Genomic DNA, 22,297 nt, shown 5'->3' on the forward strand with positions numbered 1-22,297 from the left:
TCAAGCCAACTGTCTGCAATTTTTGGTTCAGAAACTGATAGTTAAAGCAGTAACAACAACAGCATAAAATCAGTAATGGTTCCCTAATGGTATTAAGCCTAATCAAATCTTTGAAATTGAAGCTGTATTTGTTAAAGGGCAAACTTTGCTGAATCCACACCAGGTCCATCATGAAAATACCTCATTTGAAAACCACTAAGCCCATTAATTCAGGATGTTAATGGCTCTTCTCATTTTGGTGGTCAAATATGGTCAAATATTCTTCAGCAGGGCGTTGGTGAATGTATCTACTTGCTCCAGCCAGAGAAAGCCTTGCTTCTCAACTTGCTGCAAGTTACTGGCTGTGGTCATGCTGCAGTCTTTGTAGATCATGATCTTTAAGTGCCTCTCTAACAAGCGAAATACACCAAGGAAGGCATGACTCCTTGTGTGTGTCTGATCGAGTTCATTAACTCAATTTGCTCTTCTGTGTGTTGTGGTCCTCAGCTGCAACAGGGAGAACTTGCATACTCAATGACAACTTTGTCTGACCTTCTGGATCTAATCTGTGGTGTGTTAGGAAGTTCTGAAATAGTGATTTATTTTCTGTGTTTCCATTATAAATCACTTTGTTTTGAGACTTTTAATGTTAGCCATATAATAGTTGTTCTGGGCTAAACTTGGAGCGAGATCAAAGCTCAGAAAATTTTTCAAAAGCAGAATTTGCATTGATCACTTTCAAATATTACATCAAAAAATTATTGCTTCTGAAAACCTGTCTTCGTGTAACTTCTGACTTCAATTTTAGCATTACAATTTGGCATTCAGCTTTTATTACTTTACAAATTAAAATTACTTTCTGTTCTTCATAGGCAAGGAATGTTTCTAGATGGATTTATTATGTATTTATAACTTCATTTTCATAAAAGTTACCTTACATAGACATGATCTAAATGGTTATACAAGATGTAAGGTAGTGGCAAATCTGGCTATGTCTATTCAAGGAGAATGATTTAGTTTATTTCTCCTCTGCCTGGTCCAACTTTTAGTCCATTCTGCAGTGGTGGTGTGGCCTCTGTTTAGCAGTTCATACATAACAGCTCTATCATTACTGAAGAATACCATTTTGAACAGAAACTGTAAGTGTATTTGGGGTACTACATCAACATCCACTAATAAGAAATAAGTTTCGAATTGAAATCAGATGTTCAAGCTCTGCTGATCCCCAACTTTAAAGCTATCATTTGGAATTATTTCTGATCTCTGACTTTCTCCTCACTTTAAGTGCTCCAGCTATGGTGCACGAAGACTTGCAAAGCGGAGGCGTTTATAGCTGTAGCGCCGTGACACAGTCCTTGCGCTCGCTCTAACGAAGGACTGACAGGCGGGTGAGTTATCCTTTCGGCAGGATTTGGCCATTGATGGCCGCGGTTTCTGGCGCTTTCGTTCGATCTGGTTCCATTCAGTCTCTTTCTGTGAGGTTCCAGTTTCCTGTCCCTGGCAGGGAGGGTCAGTTCACGAGCCCGTGCTGAACTCATGCCGTTGTCATTCTCTCCTTTGGGGTGGTTTGTGCCATTTTCCAGTTTTGAAAAATAAACGTTATTTTTGGAGCGCTTTGTTGCGCTGCAGCAAATTGGATGGAGGGAGGAGCTGAAAACGGCTGCGAGGTCATATGGGCAGAGGCTGTCTCTTGCTGTAGGGAGCGATTTGTTGAGGCAACAGAGGGAAGGAGCCCTCTCTTTTCACAGAATTCTTTTACCTGGTGGCGGTGTTCCTGGCTGCCAAGCTTCCCGCGTATCTATGGGAAGAGGAAGCGGAAAAGTAGCAAAAATAGATTTTTCTCTGCATTAATTGTGTCCCCTACCTTCTTATCTCTCTCTCATACTTTTTCTAATTAGTGGCCAATTTGAACAATTTTGACAGAAGGTCAAGGTTTGTGAGGTCTTACAGATAACAGGGAGCTACACGTTTTGTTGAAATAGGCAGAGGTGTTGAAGAAAAAGACCTAGGTAACCTCTTCCAGGGAGAAGCTTGTAAGACGAGTTTGTCTCTCATTAAACATCAGAGAACCCACATGGAACAAGACCTGGAGACAAAAAATCTAACCGTAATTTGTGTTGCTGGTGCCACAACCAGTGCTGGTCCTGCTGCTTCTCGATTATCACTTTAAAGCAAAAAGACCCAAACAAAAACGTACAAAGAGCTTTTTTTAGAAGCAACATAAAGGTCTTGGCTGAACTTTCAACTTCTACCTAAGCTATGGGACCAACTCATGAAAACTTAGACTTGTTAGTTTCTCCTCATCATTCTGATGAGAGGAGTCAAGCAGATGTGTTAGCTTGCTGAACATCTCAAGGAGAATGCAGTCCTCCCTTTAAACCAACATAAGAAACTGGTCTTTGTTATTGGGACAACATCTAACTCTGGGTCTCCTCTAGTAGAGCAGGCTTTTTGTTTCCAAAACAGCCGTGGTGGACTTTGTGCTGGTACCCTGTACTAAAGCAACCTACACGCACTGGATACGGGCGCTACAACAGCAACGCTTGAAGTTTAGTTTTGGTGGACCCTTCTGTCCTCTCTACCTGTTCAATGGGGCTGGAAGACTGTGGTGGAAGTCCTTAACTGTTTGGCATCTCTTCTTTTTCCATTGGAGTAGTATTTTAGCTAAGAGTTGTGATTTATAAGGGGGTCGTTGGTACACATGGAAGTTGGCAGTAGGCAGTGAAATTTTTGTGAGTTCTCAGTCAAAGGTCACCTTTCCAAAAATACTAAAAAATGCTGCTAAGAAGATAAAGTGTGGGCTTTCTCTCAGGCTGTTTTGATATTACAGTTAACTGTGGAGATGTTACAGGGAGGAAACACCATTATAATTCTGAATCTTCTCTTTCTTTCTATCACTGCTTTTTAAGATTTCTTCTTAATGGTTATTTCCACTGTCCCCAGGACACCTCCACAGCTCAGGGCCTCTAGCCAGAAAAGGGTGTCATAGAGAAGGTGACCCCGTGACTTTGCACTGTTCCCTGGCCACAGGTTTTCCAGAGACAAAAATGTCCCGTGGGAGAGGGCAAGACTAGAGCAGATGATACGTGGTGGTTACCAGTTTCCATGCCGGACAACAAGCATCTCTGAGGTTAGCTGACAGGAGGCTGATGAAGTCTCCAGAAGGCAAAGGTTGTTCTCTGCTGGGTCAGCTCCCGTCACCACCATTTTTCTCTTTTCTGACTCTCTAAGAAAAATCTAATGTATTCTTTCTTTGGTGTTTAGCTTGGTCTCCAGTTTAAACTGAGGTCCAGAGTTGAACAAGGCTGTCTTTTCAGGCTGGAAGCTTCTGCCCTGCTCCTAAAAAAAAATAGAGTTGTGGATATCCAGGAGAATGAAGAGGCCGGTATCCCTCTGCCTTTCTCTTCTGTTTGCTATACTGTTCAACATCTTTGTCAGCGACATGGACAGTGGGGTCGAGTGCACCCTCAGCAAGTTTGCTGATGATACCAAGCTGTTTGGAGAGGTAGACATGTTGGAGGGAAGGGATGCCATCCAGAGGGACCTGGACAGGCTGGAGAGGTGGGCCTAAGCCAACCTCATGCAGTTCAACAAGGCCAAGTGCAAGGTGCTACATCTGGGTCGGGGCAATCCCAAGCACAAATACAGGCTCGCCGGGAAATGGCTGGAGAGCAGCCTTGAGGAGAACGACCTGGGTGTGCTGATTGACCAGAAGCTCAACATGAGCCAGCAATGTGCGATCGTAGCCCAGAAGGCCAACCGGATCCTGGGCTGCATCAGAAGAAGTGTGGCCAGCAGGTCAAGGCAGGTGATTCTGCTCCTCTACTCCACTCTTGTGAGACCCCACCTGGAGTACTGCAACCAGCTCTGAAGTCCCCAACATAAGAAGGACATGGACCTGCTGGATCGTGTCTAGAGGAGGGCTACGAGGATGATCCGAGGGCTGGAGCACCTCTCCTATGAAGAGAGGCTGAGAGAGTTGGGGCTTTTCAGCCTGCAGAAGAGAAGGCTCCGGGGAGATCTTATTGCGGCCTTCCAGTACCTAAAGGGGGCCTACAGGAGAGCTGGGGAAGGACTTTTTACTGGGGCATGTAGTGATAGGGCAAGGGGGAATGGCTTTAAACTGGAAGAGGGCAGGTTTAGATTAAACATTAGGAAGAAATTTTTTACTTTGAGGGTGGTAAGGGACTGGAACAGGTTGCCCAGAGAGGTTGTTGAGGCCCCGTCCCTGGAGGTGTTCAAGGCCAGGCTGGATGTGGCCTTGGGCAGCCTGGTCTAGTGGGAGGTGTCCTTGCCCATGGCAGGGGGCTTGGAACTCGATGATCTTCAAGGTCCTTTCCAACCTAAACCATTCTATGATTCTATGATTTTTTTTAACTGTTTCTCTTATGTCATCGATTTTGGTGATCGCATCATTTAAACCAGTGAAATATAACTTACCTGCCTCCATGCTACCCTTTTTAATTTCCTTGATGTTCTCTTATTGGCTTATTGGCCTGTAAAAATCTCTCTTTGTGTATGTATCCTCACAACTATTGTCATTATAGTTGTCTGTCATTGCTGCTGTTATTTTGTACGGTGCCTCTGATCAGTTACAGCTTTCCTAAGCCTATGGATGTGGAAGATAACCTCTCAAAAGAGATGTCAGCTCTCTTTCAGCTGAAAGGCCCATCAAACCCGAGGTCCCAGAGAAAGGACAATCTATCTGGCCACACATAAGGGTATTGGACCTCCAGACAGGTTTGCCAAGTAAGATCTTTAAAATTCTTGTGTGTTGCTTAAAATGAAGTGGGCAGCGGAAAGGGAAAATCTATTGATTAGGAGGGAGATCTTAACGTCTTTACTGCCTCTCTTGCGATCTTACGGACCTGTGCACTCAGGGAGGTCCCTGGGAGATACGTTGCAGATCGCTGACAGCCCACAGCAGACGGAGGCACAGGAGGCTTTGACCCTATGTGTAAGGTTTGACAAGGAGTAGTTTGAGTACAACTGGGTAGGAACAGGACATTTTGCTTCATTTAAAATTCCCCAAAAGTTAATTGTTTTAAATTCGATTTTCAGGTGATGGAAAGAGACTATTTGGTACAAAGATACGATGATTGCCAATGGTCATCTGAGATTCTAATCCAAAATTTCTGTTGCTTTACATAAAATGGTTAAAATAAAAAAAATAATCTTACCTTCTAAAGCTGTCAAAACAGTATAGTATTATCACTATTTTAATTCTCTCCAAAACTAATTCTTATTTAAAGATTACCTTTTTTTTCAATGAAAATGCTACTTGCTCTATAAAATTCCAATTTAAAACTTGTTCTTCATGGATTCATTCTAATAAATTTTGCACTAATAATGTCCAAAGTAAAAGGTTATGTTACTGTATGTGATGGGATAAGTAAGTAATTCTAATCAAATACATAACTAAACAGTCTGATCTCCATAAGGAGATACCATTAGCAAAAGAGTCGTGTAGCAATTAATCATAATACTTCCTTCTATAAGAGTCTGTCCCGAAAGATGGGATGTTTCTGAGTGATGACCAGGGGTGGATGTTTAGTGCCATGACTGGACAGCCCAGGGTGTCTTTGCTTTATCCTGAGACTGATAGGAGAGAGTTCCACTGAAGACTGGGAGTTACACCAATGATTGCGTTTTGGAGCAAGACTAATCCTTGATCTGTCTTTTTCTCTGTTGAATGCAGCACTAGGAAAAATGCAAGCGGGTAATTTCGGTACAGGATAAATTTTGCTATGAAAGATTTTAATAAGTAATAGGGAAGGTTCAAAAATACTGTGATTTTTGGCTAGAAGTGAAATATAGCTTTTGTTCATGTGGACAAAATCCTGCGGGTAGTTGGATCGATTCGATTGAAAGGATCGGTCCTTACACACAGGCAGTCTTCTTCACGGAGTTGTGGTACTGTGCTTCATGTGAACGTATGCGATGGGTGGAATGATGCTTCTCTGGCCACGCTGCATGCCTTTATAAATTGTTCTGCTCTACAGGTTTCTTTTGTGGCTGTTTGCATAAAGCTGTGAGATCCTGAGATTAGAAGTGTGAGGCAGGGTGTAGTGTGTTTATTGCAATAGCAGTTGTGGCAGAGATTAGGATAACCAGAATCATGAGTAGCACCATAGGACACACCCCCCTGTCTCGGTGAGAACCTTTTGTCTTGCTAATAAACAAACCCTTAGCAATTTAGGGAAGTTTTGGGAAGTTTCCACACTCTCTTCAAAATATGTATGTGGCAGGGAGTACTTGAACGCCTTTGCTTTAACCTCACTCCTTTACACAATGCTCCCTGGAAATTATAAATGATATGAGAATGAAATATAATGAAATTATATGAGAAAAGGGGCTGATTCACTTACCCGGTATGTATTTGTCAAAGTTGGCGTTTGCAAAATGTCATGTTTTAGTCTCCAGGGCTTGCAACAGGAGCTGTCGCGGAGGTATGTGTGCACCCATGGGTGGTTCTTCCATAGTGGTTACTGGAAAGCAGCTTCTCCAGTAGTGTGGTGCCTCTGCTCAGCCCTGTAAAACCAAACCAGCTGGTATGGTTGGTGGGGAATAGTGGGCAAATACACACAAGCACCCAAGCAACCCCTGCGTTTGCTCTGCCTCCCATTTCTAGAGTCCCAGAGCGACTTGACAAGCTGCAGGGCTGAACTCGATAAACTACTGCTGTTTGCTATGGGGAACAAGCAGCCAAAAAGCCGCCCAGGCCCCGTGCCGCTGGGGCCAGGGAAGCGGGACCTCCCCTCTCACCCGCAGCCGCCTTGCCGCTTTATTAAGCAAAGACTATTTCTACTTCAGTAAGAAATTAATTGTGTAATAATCATAGAATAGCGTTTGTAGCTTTATGTAAAGATGTCAAAGAAGACAAAAATATGGACTATATCTTTATTAAATATAGATTTTCTTTTGGTTTTTGTTTTTACTCTAAAAGGAAACCAAAACATGGTTGTGCCAAGAACTGTTACATCCAACCCCCCTTTCTCTTTTTTTTTAATTGTATTTTTTATATGCTTGGCAGAATTAATGATGAAAATCTTTCCAGCTGTGACTTTGCCAGAGTCCCTTTCTGAAGCTCCTACTAATTTGGATTAAAACTGGATGGATGAAAGCCTCAAACAGCAACTCCTGGCAGTCGGTTTGCTGAGGCCCCACAGCATATACTTCTCCAACTGTTCTTATCTTCTGAGGCAAAACAAAACAAAACAAAACAAAAAGGATAAAAATAAGCAAACATCATTTTGTAATTACACAGCTGTTAGCGCTCTCCCTGTCTGTCCCCAACCTGGGCTGGGGCAGCGGGTGGCTGCGTGCAGGGCACGGGGCACGCAGCCCGTGCAGCGCATGGAGCTCACAGCCCGTGCAGGGCACGGAGAACGCAGCCAGCGGCTCCCGCCCGCCCCATCAGCCTGCTGGGGCTCCCCTTTGCGGGATGGACCTCTGGCTTTTGCAGGGTGAGGTTTTGATTGCAAGGTGGTGGGGCTCTGTAAGCGGTGGTATCTCATACCAGCTACTCTACGTGCGAACAAGCAGCCTGCACTTTAGAGGGAGTTGCCACGCTGGGAAGTGACTGTTCAAAATGGCAAAGGTGGGTGTGCAGTCTTGCCGTCTCAGGGATGTGAAGCCACCGAGCGTCCCGAGTCCTGGCTGCTGGACACTTGCTTAATTTTAGCAGTGTTGCCGCTGTGTTTTCTTACTGTCCAGGCTTCCCAGAGCCAGCAGCTGCAAGCTCTCCTACTGCATAAACAATTAAATTAATTTCTTTAAATTGGACAGGTCGATCTCTGGCAAGTGGCTCACGTTCCTTCCCCTCCTCCGTCTCTCCAGGAGAGTCTTCTGGAAGCTTGTGAGCTTACTAAGACCTTGCTCAGTGTGTTCCTCTTCTTCGTAACCACACCAAGACAGAGAAAACGTAGCGCTCCGAACATGGGCATCACCGTTCCACACTGACAGCCTCTTCCTGTAGCCTTGCCAGAGGGTGCCCACAGCAAGGTGTGAGGCTGCAGCTCACAAGGACATCTGAGAGCTACTTGTGAGCACATTAGCTCAGGTGCCAGCACTTGCCAGAGGTGACAGCAGGAGCTCCTCGCTGCAGGTGCTCTGAGCACCTTGCTGACCTGCCTGAAGCACCTCCTGCGCGGAGAAGGACTACTACTAGTTATAGTTATGGCGTATTCTGTTAATCATTTATGAACAATAGCAACAGCAGCTTTCCCAGATGGACCACGAAAAATGTCTGGTGAATGTGAAGATTGTGAAGGAGGTGGCTGCTGCTATAGCATTATGGGGGACGGTGTAGGCAGCAGCATCCCCCGTCTCCAGGCTGCACCTGCTGACACTGAAAGCCGTGGCGTCCCTCTGATCTCTTGCGGGAGACCTACCCCTTCCACTCACTTCCACTTGGCGGAGGGCTTTGTTTTTGAAGGGTGTGCTCCTTGTCACCATTAACTGCTGGTTTTGACTGGCCTCCCAGCCGCTGTGAAGGAATGGGGGAATGCACAGCGATGGAGCTCTTCGTTCCTTCTCAGGATGCCTTGGGGTAGGGAGGAGTGTAGTCTTAAGGAGGCAGAAAGGGGAAAGTGAAACGTCTCAGCTGCAGTCCAGCCTATCTTTCAGTCAGGAGAGGCAGCATTTTTAGCCAAACATGCACAGTTTGTGAGCAAGAAGTACTTCTTCCCTGACTGCCGCCTTTACAACTGCATTTTGAGTTCTGCAACAGCAAGTGGATTTTTTCTACTCCTCCTGTTACAAGCAGAAAGATTCAGGATAATGTATTCTCCTTACCAGTTCTTTATGAAGCTATTGGCATCAGATTGTGCCCTTGAAAACATCTGCCACAATGCGTGTATTTATAGTATTATAGGCACGAATTTGGACATGCTTCTTTTTAAAGATACATTGTTTAATCGTCTTCTAATTATCAACAGTCATCGGGTCTTGAATCCTGCTTTTGAAATAATACACTATTTTAGTAGGTTGCTTTGCTTTTCCATCAACTTGTAACTTTTTGGCATGTCAGAATCTAAACGTTGATAATCTAAGCCACAAGGATCATTCCTTTTTGCATGAGCAATTCCCACTGCATTCAGTGGTAATAATTCCTGCCGTTCGGAGAAGAGAACTTAGGTAAAAGAAAATATGGGAAGTTCCTTGTTGACAGTAAGGCCTGTGTGATCCTTACAGCGATAATGGATTGGAATGAACTCCCTGAAAATGCTAAAGCTTTTAACAAAGTAATCTAGTAAATTATGAATATTATACAATTTTAGTTTAATATGATAAAAGTTTTAAACTCATTCAACTCTACAAGAACAACAAGGTATGGAAGATTTTTGAATCCTTCCTCTGATTTTTCGTTTCACTAAGAATTTGTACTTTACAAATGTATCCCCATTTAAGTCACTACCACTGAATGGGACAAAACATTGTTTCCCACAGTGCTTCATTCTGTCTTGATTTATGGAAATCGGGGAATGACACTTCCAAAATTTGGGTTGTTTAAACTATAAAATACTATAAAATACTTAGAATTTCAAATAGCAGGCATTCAGGAGTGGCTTCACATTTGAGAAAGCCTGCTTTCCAGATGCCCATTTTGAGTGGTGTTGTTTGTTTTAATGTCCCTTTATTTTTTTATTAACTGGTTCTCATATCAAGATTGGTACTGCTGATCAAGTTGGCAGGCCAGTGCTTTGTCGTTTACCAAACCGGCACAACATTCGCTTTATTCCAGATATCTTAAGTGTCTGCAACACACAGATGATCAGTATTTAGACTGAGGTTTGACTCACCTAATCTTTCATGTCAACACCCGTATCTAAAGCAGTCACGTTAGCCTCCTTCTAGTCAATGGAGAGCAATAAGTCCAGAGCATTTGTCAGTCTGCTCTTCTAGAGCTCTTGGATGCGGATGACTCTGACTTGCTCATTTAAGAATTATTTTAGTTGGTAATGCCTTATTTTTTTACTGAAACTCTTTGTTTACAGTGAGGCAAGTTAATTCACCTTCCTTTCATATATGCATGGCAGCTGCTGCTTCTGTAATCTTGGATAAGAATATTTATGAAATGGTTCTGCCTCTTCCTGCCTCTTCATTTGCTTCTACTTTGTCCATCCAAAAATGAACCAGTTTGTTTTTGATACCCAGAAATAAAACAAGAATTCAACAAACACAAACGAGAGCAAACACCCAAACATCAAAATCTCTCCTTTCGTAGTGTCTTTTGGAGGTCGCAGAATTCATTGCCTTTTGGCTGCCTTATCAGTTTTCTGGTTTAAGATTTCTGTGAGCTGCTGCCTACTTCTCCTTTTTGCATGAGTTATCTAAATATTTGTATGGCTAATTTTACTTCCCCTGTCACTAGATTGTTACTTTATATGTATAATGCTTTGGGGAGCTGATGGGTGAGATATGAATCCTGCTCGGGAGTAGCGGGTTACGTTTCATGAAAGGTTCTGCAGATGAGTTATTGCTCCGCGGCAAGTCCTCAGCCTGCGGTTTCACAAGCGGGGAAGCTAATGTGACAGTGCAGTGCTGCTGAAAGGAGAGGGCTTTGGTGCCTTTTCCCTATTCCTCCGTCCTGGCTTTTCTCACGCTGTGCTCAGCAGAATTGCCCACTCTTGCACTGACTCTGGTTCGTACTGGAGCCTTTCCCGTGCCAGTTCAACTTACTAAGCCAGCAGAAAACTATTATTTTTGCTGAAAAAGGTAACTGCAAGGGAGTGAATTTTCTTCCATCGGAGGTGAGCTGTTGGATCAGCTCACTGTGGTCTCTGTCACATCGCTCCGAGACCTCGGGCTGACTGCAGAGATGGTGCAGCTGCTCGCTGAATCGCCCAACAGTCTCCTGGCAGAAGGAAAGCAGCTGATGTTCTTTTGTGTCACAGTGGGCTTTATTAAACGTGAAATTGTGGAAGGCTGAAGAAGAAAAATCATTAGCTGCCTTTCTAGACACAGATTGACCATGTCTTTGAGAAAAGGAAAGATAAACTAAAGTGCGAAGGATTGCCTTTGGGAGTTATTTACTCACTTGCAACTTAGGCTTTATTGTGTTTTTCTTTCCAATGAAGAGCTGTGTTGTGGCTGCTGAAAGCTTTCTTTTCTTGTTGTGATCCAGGAACAGGGTGTGCCAAAGTTAACCCAGAGGAACCACGAGGATCAGTGGTGGAGCTGCAACTGGGCTTTTGGTCCATGGGATTTAGCACCTCAGAGGGGTGTGAAGAGGTTTGCAGCCCAGGGGCGCTATGCAGCCTCTCGTCAGGTTCTGGAGACTTTTAAGGTGTAGAACAGTCCAGCCACAGTGTGTGTCGCAGCAGCAAAAACTTCCTTTTTTGTGTGTGTGATTGTGGATCTTTAGGTATACGGTGCTCTCTTTTTCAATGCCTCCTAATTATTACTTCTCTTTTCCTTTCAAAAATTCTCTCTCCAAGCTGATTTGGCTCATAATGGTTTCCAGCCCTGGGAAACCAGCCCTTTTGGAGCATAATGTGTTTCTGATTTGATCTTTGTCCTATTTGGATTTGCATCTCAGTGGCTACTGATTTTTACTGAGAAATCAGTTCTTTCCTCTCAGTCTGTCAGCTGAGGGGTGGCCTGGGATTCCTTTAATTTGGCTGCTGCAACTTTTTGACCCAGGCATTTCAAAGAGCATGCCTGGTTCGCTGGTGTGAGGATGTGCTAGATTTTTTGCTCTCCGAGCGTGGTTTGGTGAGACAGTCCTTGTCTGTGTGGTTCAGGTCTGAGTAGCAGGACATAAACCAGATTCAGTGTGTGAACTTGCTGACTAGTTAATCCCACCCTGAATAGTACCGGTGAGCAGCGGTGCTGTGTAGCAGGTTAAGTCAGTTACCCAGCAAACAGCAGCACGTGGAGGGGGGTGTTTGGAACGAGATGCTATGTGTGTACTCATGGGGGTGTTTGTACCCTGCGTGCTGAGATCATGAAGTGGTATAAGAGTAACAGAACAGCAGTTGTGACTGCAGTGGGTACCCCAGGTTTTATAACCTGCCTGAAGCGGTTTTCTGTGTGTGAAATACAACCAGGCGTTCATCTCTGAGGCTGAGGAAATCTTCCCATGTGGAACATCTGTCTTCGGGAATCCATGGTGAAGACTCCTTTTATCTAGGGCTTTGGCCATTCTTTCTACAAATGTATGGGAACCTAGGACTCCTTACCCTGCAAAGCTTCCAGCCACGGAGCTTGCGTAGTTATTTTGTGTATTTATATAAACCATATGTCCCTAACACTTGAGTGTCTGGCATTCTTGTATGCATTTGTCCTCAGAAGATCCTTATGAAATCGATATTATTCCCATCTTACAAACCTGACTTGCCCAAGGTAATACCTGACGCTCATGGTGGAGCAGGAAAATGAAGACCTGCCAAGTCTCAGGCTAGCTCTCAAACCGCTCCACCATCATTTCTTCTAGGGTTGACCACAACCAGCTCACAATGCAGTACATCTACTGGGATTTTTTTCCGTACTAGGAGATCAGGGAAGCAAAATGTTCTGGATCTGTAAATCAAAATCTGGATTTAGCTGTGAAGCTAGTGGTTTTGTAGGGTTCTGTTGCAGTATTTAATATTTTAATGCTTGTGGGCACCATGTATATTCATTTTCTTTCTAACTGGAAAGAACCAATGATCCATAGGAGTGTGCTGAAAATACATGAAAGACTGATTTTTAAATTAGTGGGGAAATTCATGGTAAACTAAAAAATAATTGTCCACAATATACTGCACATTCTCTTGAACAAAATACAGGTTATGTAAACTGCTTGGTACCATGAGCAGCAATGCAAGCAGATTTGTCAATGATTGTTAAATTCTTGTGGACAGTTAGGATGATCTTCAAGTAAAACTTCAAAGGTTGTAATCTGCACAACTGGTTTCATTCACTCTGAACTGTCATTTGTAAGGAAGGTACTCTTTTATTTCATACTGAACGACAGCAAACAGATAAAGACCTAGGAAACTAAGAGAATTAGTCCTTTATTGTAGTGGTTATCTTCAAAGCTTGTCTGAAAGATTTTTTCCACAAAAGACCCAACTGTGTTAGGTTTTCCAAAGAAAAAAATGAATATTTGTGATTGCTAATGTCAAGAGAGACTAATTTATCTACGGAGCATTACTAGTCTGTGAGCACTGATGGTGCTGGGACTAAAACATACTCACAGAATTTCATTAAAACTGGTAAGTAATTGGTGCTTATCACTCCCCATCTAAAATCAGTGCCTGCTTTGTTTAAGTCAGTGCTGTGCTGAGATACTCAGTATGAGAGACACAAGAATAACATTTAATTTTTAAGAAAGCTTTATCTTATTAATGGCAGACCTTCACAGAAGTCATATGAGAACGGAGATGTCATTTAAAACTTACTGTTCTTCCGTGTCACCTTCAGGCACGTTTTGCCAGATCTGAAATCTAGAGCGGTGTTGACACTATTCTCTCACTCCAGAGAGAATAGACCATTCAGATCCTCCTCCATCACTCAGCAGAGCTGTGACAAGGTGAAGAGAAAAACATCACAACATTTCAGGGAGTCTGTCTTAGCCTTCTTCACAGGATGTGACACATCAGCACAAAGGGAGAGGACAGGGTGGTGAGGTACCTCTAGCACATGCCTAGAAGATTACTTTCAAAGTTTTCTGTTTGTCCTTCTAGAAATGAATTCCCACACTATGATGATGGATATTTTCAGTGTTAAAGGTAAGAGGCTAGACTATCGGTTTACTGGGTACCAGATATGGACAACTGATCGTGTTGGCTGTTCCAGCAGTCTGTGTTTTTATGTCTGTGCTTAACTCTGCCTTTCTAGCTTCACTGCTACAGATGGATCCCGGACAGCTATTCCTAGATGAAATTAGAATAATAGACACTAGAGATGGAAAAATGCCTAATGGTCCATTCCCCTGTAGCTGCCAAACAGACTTTATTAAAAAAAGTCCAGGCAAATATCTTCCATGGCCATCTTTTACCATGAAATATTACATCCTCTTTGTAGTCTGGGAAGAGAGCAGGAAACCTGACTGCTTTTTGGCTTAAGGTTTTGCCAGTCTGTAAGCTTGGTACCCAAAGACTCTATTTTGGTACCAGTTGCCTTTTGCTTTGTAGATTTGGAGCATCTGGAAAGTTGGACAGGTCTGTTTTTAAAGTGTCCAACTAGTCTGTCATGTTAATACCTGATGTCTGAAAAAGGGGGTAAAGAATATCTGCTGAATCGCAAACATTAAGCATCCAGTCCCACAGGTTGCTTTATTTATAACTCAAAGCATGAGTGCTATAACTTTGCAGTAGTCCCTGCCGTAACCGTAGGATGCCTTTGTAGCTACAAAGGCTGCATGTGCTTCACTTTGACTCAGTGCCAAAAATATAGCTGTTCTGAGTGGAACAAAAGGGGTGCCTTTCTGTGAAATGATCACTGTCTGCTAGTTGTCCTATCAGATACATAACTGCACTGTTGCTTCTGAGTTTCCTCAAATTAATCTCAATATGTGATTTTATAAACCAGGGTTTTCAGCATTCAAAGGTGTGAGAGAGTGTGTGTGTGGGGTTTTGTTGGTTTTTTTTTTATAAATCTGGACTCTCTAGAAGTAACTAAAATGCCTCATTTAGGTTATTGAACCTGTAATGGAAAAAAAGCCCTGCAGATACTGTAACAGTTTAATTGGTATTCAATTGCTTGTACTTTTTCAGGCTTTTAAAGAAAAATATCAAAGAATGAACTATAAAACCAGATGTATATCTCCAGAGACTTAAACTGTGCAGTTTCCAGCGACATGCTTTAATTCTCCTCCCACTTAGTAATTTTACATTGGCGCAAGTCCTTTGGATAAGAAAGGGCAACTGACCCTTCCAAAATTATTGTTCTTACATTGAGCTGGAAATGATGGGATCACATGGAATCTATAATCTCATTAATTGTAATTGTGTATGTATATTTTTTAACTCTGAAAGCTCTAATTAATGGAGGTGATCCAGAGGAAGACTTCAGCATATGCAGTTCTGCACATGCTTAGGTGCTTAGCCAGCTTTAGAAATTATTATAGGTAAGGAATTACTGACAACCAAGCTTTTCAACTCATTTTCCCATTCCTCCCCCTCTCCCTTCCCCATTTTGTTACTTAGATTTCAGTTAGTTCAGGTGCTCCCTGTTACACAACTGTCTGCCTGAAAAAAAAAAAAAACCAAAACCAAGAAACCCAGCCCAAAAAAACCCCACCAAAGCCTGGGTTTGTGTTCTGAAGGGCCCATGTCTTTGGTTCAGCTTGTGAGAAAGGGGGTCCTGCTGCAGCTGACTTCAAGGTGACACACCAGTAGCTTGGAAAGGGTGATGGGTCCCCTCTTAGCACCTGCCTAGGTGGGTGGTTAGAGAGGACCAGCATCTATGCCCGGGTGTCACAGGCCAAGAGACACCCGTTCTGCCCTTCTCCACACGGTGGTGGGCAGCCAGCGTCGATGTGTTGATTTGCTTTATTTTGTACTCTTGATACTTTTTTCTGTTGAAGCAGGACATTTTGCCCTGACGTTCAGGGCTTGGAAGGACCAAATGTGGCCAACTGGCCTTCACGCCAGTAAAACCACCCATCCATCTGCAGGTGGTAGAGCAGCCAGTCTCATGGGATGGCCACTGATGACCTGAGTTCTCCTGGTGATTGCAGTTCTTCTGGGAACATATTGTGGTAATTCAGTCAGGCAAATGGTTGGGACCTCTGCTTATGATGTGCAACAGAGCAATAAGGTGGGGTAGGGATTTAAACCAAAAGGAAATAGCCTCTGTTTATATGAATTGGAAGAAAATTTGAAATCCCAAGGTCTCATCTTGTTCTGGTTTCTTTGTGGGTTCACCTTCCTCTTTCTACTCATTACTTACGACAGAATGAAGTTTACCAAGACCTTTCATTTTCCTGACTCCTGTCCCAGAAGCAGAAACTCAGCATGAGGTAGGATCTGTGCCAGCCTCAGCTTCTTTTCTGTTCTCCATCGGCTGTCGTCTGAGTATTAATTACATTGATATACATACAATAACATATATATTGGAGAAACAGATACAAAGCATGGTTTCTACTAAAAATGATCACTTTACTTATTATGGAAACCACGATTTTGCCTGTTATCGTTGGTTTAAAATATGACTAATTGTTTGGACAGGCCAGCAGTTTAGTTGGATGGTTGGCTAAAGAGTGCATGTTGTTTAAGAGTGAAGTAGTTGATTTTGATGATAAAATATGCTCAAATATTATTACAGTGGTGTGTTTGCCTGAAAATTGAGGGGAAAGGGTTTTTTTTTTCTTTTTTTGGCTGAATTCTTGGTTTTCTTGGCCAAGGAAATTGTTCTGTGTCAATCTGATTTGCAAAGAAATTGTTCAGTGGAGACCTGTAACTGTTTATTAGAGCTGCTGGGATAATGTTGAGACTGGGGACCTTTTGTTAGAGAGGGAGGGCAGAAATTGCTTTTGTTAAAGATTCTGAGGAATAAAATGAACCTAAACTTATTAATTCTACTTGCAGGAGAAGAAATTGGAAAACTGCAAAATAAAGGGTCACTCATATAGTTCCAGCTCCATTTCTATTGCAGCTAAGATTTTGGGAAAGGTTGATCTGTCTGTTTTAAGGTTATATTTTTCCCTTCTTAATCTATCTTTGAAAGTCATATGGCAGAGAGCAGGGAGATTTGTAACATCTTTGAATATTTTGAATAAGGGTAGTATTTCTCAACCTTTCTTAATTGAAGAATGATGTAGTCTTTTAAAAGTCTATGAACCTTTCTGCATCCCACACTTTGTTGGATAAAAGGGTCAGTAACAAATAAGAAAATCTTTGGCAATTGAGCTAATCACTTTGCAAAATCCTAGCTTAATCTTGTAATCAAACAATTTGATGAGAAGTGTTGCTAATAAAAATGTCTTTATGCCTGCCTACAGGTCCTGCCAACCCATAAAAACCAACGGGTGGGTGACTGGCTCCCACTGTTTTGTCCAGCAGGCAAATCCCCTTGGAAGCCGTGGGTGTGTTTGAAGCAAGGTGTAGTCATTTTACCAGACCCTCTTGATGTAGAAACGCCGAGGCTCTGTGGGCCTTGATCTGAGTAGCAGAGATAAAAGAGAGCAGAGCTGTGGCCCCTCACACGCACTCTTCCTTATCTCTCTTTTATAAAACTTCTGCTTTTGAGCTTCAGCTGGACAGGGCAGGGATGCATTAGAGTTGCTTCTTTACCAGGAGTTGGGAAGCGAGTCCAGTGTTTGCCAAAGAAAGGAGGGAGAGCAGTTCTAGAGCAGGAGGACAGTCTCTCTTCCTGTATTTTGCCTGGGCCTGAGCCTGGGGCAAAGGATGGAAAATCTTTCCGTGGTTACATCTTGAAGGAGAGAGAGAGCATGGAGAAACACTTAGCGTGCCATTGTCCTTAGGCCACGGCTAGCCTAATGGGGCTGGCTGCAGGATGCGCACAAAGTGACAACAAATCAGCAGAAATGGAAGTAATGCAGATTAACTTGGTCTAAAACCCAAAGATTTTCAGGCTGAATGTAGTAGAAACCCAAGGTGTTTTTTTCAGCTAATGACAGCACTGCCATTGGCATAGCCTATAGTATAAACTCTTAAGAAATCAGAGTTTACAGAGCTGTATTCAGAAGTGATGTCACAATTACACCATCTTCCACAGACACAGGTTTTATCCAGCCTTCAGCTGCCATGGATGAGATGAGCTACTTTCTGTCACTCTTCCCATTGTAAAATGAAGTCTAGGTTGTTGTCTCTAACACGCCGCAGACCTAAAAGTAAAACTGGAGCTTTGAATGTGCATTTCTACCTATGTCCTGAACATGAGGAGATCCAAGTCCTGCAAAGGAAGTTTACTGCTGGCTGAGTGACTGAGTGGGGTTAAAAAGGAGGCATTACAGTAACCTACTATTTGGAGTCTGGCACTCTGAGTATACTCATCATTTCTTAATCTGTCTCTGGGTCTGGTTATAATTTGCATCTTGAGCAATCGTATTGCGTTCTGCATTTGCATTTGGTTTTTCTATTGTTAAACCTTTTTTCATCTTACACATTTTTCATTCTTCTGCAGCCCGTAGCCAGTGATAGATGACAAGGTTCAAACACAGGAGGTCAATTAGATCATCCAGTGTCCATCTCTGCCAGCACAGGATTATTGCTTTCATAGTCTATTTGCTATTGTTTTGTCCAGCTGATTGCTAAATAGGTCCTGTTTATTCGACAAAGTTTTGCCACCAATAATACCCCACATAACCTTAATTATAACAAGGGAGTAGTCTGGGGTATTGCTGAGAGGTGGGAGATGGTCTCGTATGGTCAGAAAAATTATCTGGTTTTTGACTCTTCTTGCTCAGATCAGATCCGGTATAGTTTTCTGAAGCACATCTCATTAACTGGTCAAATCAAACATCTACATCAACAGCACTTTTGGAGTCTGGTTTATCTCAATCCTTTCAGTCTAGAATATTCTCTTAGCAGAAAACAAGATGGCTATTGGCATGCGTTTTCATTAACTGGAGGGTTCTTTTGTTTATTGAGAGTATGTTTCCTTGTATGTTTACAATCATTCTGGGCAAAGAGGTTTGCAGTTTGCTTTCCGTGGTTTCAAATTGCAGTGGTTTATCTAGTGGGGAAGCCTGGCTTAAGGAGCTAGATAGGACACTACCGAAAATTACTTGCCTACAGAAGGAAATAGAGTTTCACTGGCAGCCATGGAGACAGGAATCCTCTGAATCTGATACTGGGAGTGATGCTGCATTGCAAAGATCATTATGAAAATTACTTAGTGCACATTTATCTTCAATTTAAAAAAATCCATAGTACAAGTCTAAAGCATATATAATTCACGCCAATTTCAAAATCATTTTCTAAGGTTAGACTTTCAAGATTATTCTAATTTGGCAATGAGAAATAAACTTTTGATTATTTTAAAGCAGGTTTCTTCAGTGCTTTAAGGTCTGCATACCAACCAAAATCAGTGGAGAGGTTGCCTGTGAGCAATATACAGCTGTCCATATTATAATATTTAAGGAGAGTCTGCTTATGCAGAAGCATTTTACTGTTAGCCAGATAAAAATCACATAAATATTCTTTGGAGTAGTTGTTTTTTGGATGTAGCTCTCAGTTGATTTCACATAAGTATTACTCTTGCACACTTAATAAGGAAGCCTAAGGAGGAGGTAAATTTCTGGCAGGGTTCAACAGATATTGCATCCAATATAAAAGAAATATGCAGCTGCACTTCATTTCCTCAGGGAGAGCAGAGCCTTCTTTCACAAGGTAGCATGCACAAGGGGAGATAACAAGGGTCTGTCCATCGGTTTTCCATGCCTCATGTAGGGGTGAGAAAACGCTGACAAAGAGCTGGCTATGAAACTCTTCCACTTCAAACTTTTACAAAGTTCATCTGCATTTTCATGTTACTGTGAGTAATATAGGCAGCTATGGGGTTGTTGCGTTAGTATCAGACTGGTAGATTTCTCAGAGCACCTGAATCCTGATTTCCAGGCACAGTTGAAAGACCGTGCGGTTCACCTAAACCTCTGTCTGTTGTCACACTTACTGCAGCATCAGTTTTGGCATGTCTCTTCAGAGCCCCACTTACCTCCAAGCTCTTGCAGAGCAACTTCTCAGATGGAGCATGTCTTCCCCCATCACAGCTGGAGGTTGGCTTTCATACTTATCCTCAAACTGGGTCTTCATTTTGCAAGCAGCCATAAATTAGGATTTTCAGGATGTATTGGCCAGATATTACCTAGTAGAGAGAAGAAGGCTTATCTGGGAAGTGGGTTATTTTTGCAAAGTCGCACGCTCTAGCTGATTTGGAACAAAAATTTGAATGCCATACTCTGACGTCCTCAGTTGGCATTCAGCTTACTGCTTCACCTGGTGTTTTAAGGTGAGCCTTTCCCAATTTCACCTGCTGAAGCCATTTCACTTTGCATAGTCACTGGGGGAGGGAGAGGGAGCAGGTGAACCGGATTTGATGTGGGTGTTTGCATGTGATGTGCAGCAGCCGGGACCAAATCCTTGCCGCAGGTCAGGCAGCATGGAGGTTTAAAGCAGGTTTTCCTTTTTTGTAGAGAGTGATCGAGCTACTGAGAAACTGAGTGCAATGGGAAGTGAAGAAAAGAGCAAAGTGTCTTTTTGTGACAAAGGGTTAAGTGGGCTTGAACACCTACCTACCTATGGGAGGAAATTCAAGACTGAGCAGAGAGAGAGATATTTTTGCTGTCTCTGACTGTGGTCCTATTCCGTTCTTCTGTGGTTTCTCCAGGCCAGTGTAAATAACTTCATGCTCAATGTGCTGGTTTCTAGGAATACTATTCTAAGGCACCTAATTCTCCCCGGGAATTGTATCTTGACTGTCTAATTCCTGGCTGAGGAGTCTGCTAGGCAACAGGAAATCTGCAAATTAAAACATTGCAACATCAAAGTCCCTGGCTGTACCCCAGCTTTGCTGGAGGACCAGTTTTCATCTGTTTGCCTATGAAAAATATACTCAGATGTATATCCTTTCTCTTGCATCATTTAAATGATTCCTCATGTTTCCCACCGGCTATTATTTTTATTACCCATATGCAGTCACTTTGCTGCTCATTTTGTTCATTGTAAGGCAGCCAGTAGCACTCTTGTTTCATGATCCCCAAAATGTGTGGTTTAAGGTCCCACATTAGCAAAAGTTGGTTAAAGTTAAGTGGGCTTAGCCCTCCAGCTTCTGCTGTTTTGTGGTAGGAGCCAGACCAGCTTATTTACCCATTGAAGAGATGGACTGCCCGTCCTGATTCACTGGGCTGGATGGCTTCTCCTCTTCCCCAGCTCTAGTCTTTTGTCTCTCATTCTAAAGAGGTTGGAAGAGACTGTGTTCTGAGTTGCTTGCTGACAGCAATCCATACAACACTAGTCATCTTCACTTCTTCTCCCATTTAGTGACCGCTCCAGGGTCCTCTCTTTATAAATCCAAAGAGTATTTTCTCTTCCTTCCCCCGTAGCAGGAGCCCACAGCTCACTAACAGCAATGCTGACCTGCTGTCCAGAGGGAGCTTTGCTGCTAGCAGCGTCCTCTTTGAGAAGACAGAGTAATCTGTGGTCTCATGGCCAAAACACTTGGAAGTACGTAGGTGGAAGTGTCAAGTATTCCTGTGCATGAACGGGTACTCAGGAAGCCCATAAATTATTTTTGGAAATCAAGGGTAAATCTAGTCAGCATTTTTTCTACACTGAAGAACAAGTCTGACTGTTCAAGCAAATTTGTTGACATTGATGCTTGGAAGATCTTGAAGCTCTTGGACAATCCCAAATTTTAATTGCCCAGTAGACTGTGTCTACTCCCTTCCAGGCCTTTATTGGGAGAGAGATTTTTGGGGTTTCACCCAGAAGGAGAAGAAGGTGTCTTGCCTCTGAGTGTTGCTCAAAGGCAACCCTTGGAAGGAGGCTTGAAACAACAAAAATAAATTGTGATTTTTATTCCTAGGGATATTTTTTAGTGTGCCCAGAAGTGTGTGTGTCCTCTCCTGTATTTCTCTGTCCATCTGTAATAGTATGATGCTCAGCACGAAATAAGCTTTTCTTTCAGGAGACATGCCTGCAGAAATATGAGTGTGACTCACTGATATTCTTTCTAGATTTCTGATGTTGGTGCCTAAACACACATTGCTCTGGGAACCTTTCACCAGCCTTCTACACTTGCGTTTTAGAAAACAATTAAAATCTTACTAGCAAATCAACGTTAATATTCAGGATTTTCTGCTAATAGACTGTTGAAACCCTGGAGTGAGGGGCAGAGCATCTCTGCCTGAAGGTGCTCAGTCATGCGCTGTGCAGAGGCTCAGTATTCAAAGACTGGCTGGCTCGCTGCTTACCTCTGATGGTAAAGTAAGCCAGACCCCAAAGGACTGAGAAGGGACTTAGGCACTCCCAGCTCTACCTGCTCACCCTGTCTGTGGGATGCCCAGTTTGAAACCCCTCCTTTGCCAGGGGGAACCAGGGCTGTTTAACCCATTTTCTAGGTGAAAAGGATTAGAAAGCTTTGTGGTGATGGACCTCAGTCTCCCCATTGAAGCTGTCATCTTTGTGTTCGAGGATTTAATTATGTTCAGAGGAAGCACCAGCAGAGGCAAGGCTGTCTCGCCAGGCTGCGAGACCTCTCCAGAGACCGTGGAGTTCTGGATCCCACTCTCTGACTACACCAAATCTTTCAGACAGAGACAGGAACCCAATTCTCACCCTTCCAGGTGACTGTCGCAGGTGCTTCTTTAGTTTACATAAAGCAAAAGAGCTTGTATGTGAGGAAATGCCCCGCAGAATTAAGG

The 22,297-nt window shown here is 43.0% G+C and overlaps 1 protein-coding gene across 1 annotated transcript in view; it reads left to right on the forward strand.

Annotated features, from left to right (window-relative positions):
- Nucleotides 1-7,423: 7,423 nt before the first annotated feature.
- CENPW (centromere protein W) overlaps nt 7,424-22,297 on the forward strand; it is a 117,393-nt gene continuing 102,519 nt past the window's right edge. Inside the window, exon 1 of the mRNA XM_009880189.1 lies at nt 7,424-7,445. Within this exon, the coding sequence (XP_009878491.1) occupies nt 7,424-7,445 (22 nt within the window). The remainder of the gene's footprint in view (nt 7,446-22,297) is intronic.

The sequence above is a fragment of the Charadrius vociferus genome, unplaced genomic scaffold (genome assembly GCF_000708025.1).
Source record: "Charadrius vociferus isolate BGI_N301 unplaced genomic scaffold, ASM70802v2 scaffold82, whole genome shotgun sequence".
Classification (NCBI taxonomy): domain Eukaryota; kingdom Metazoa; phylum Chordata; class Aves; order Charadriiformes; family Charadriidae; genus Charadrius; species Charadrius vociferus.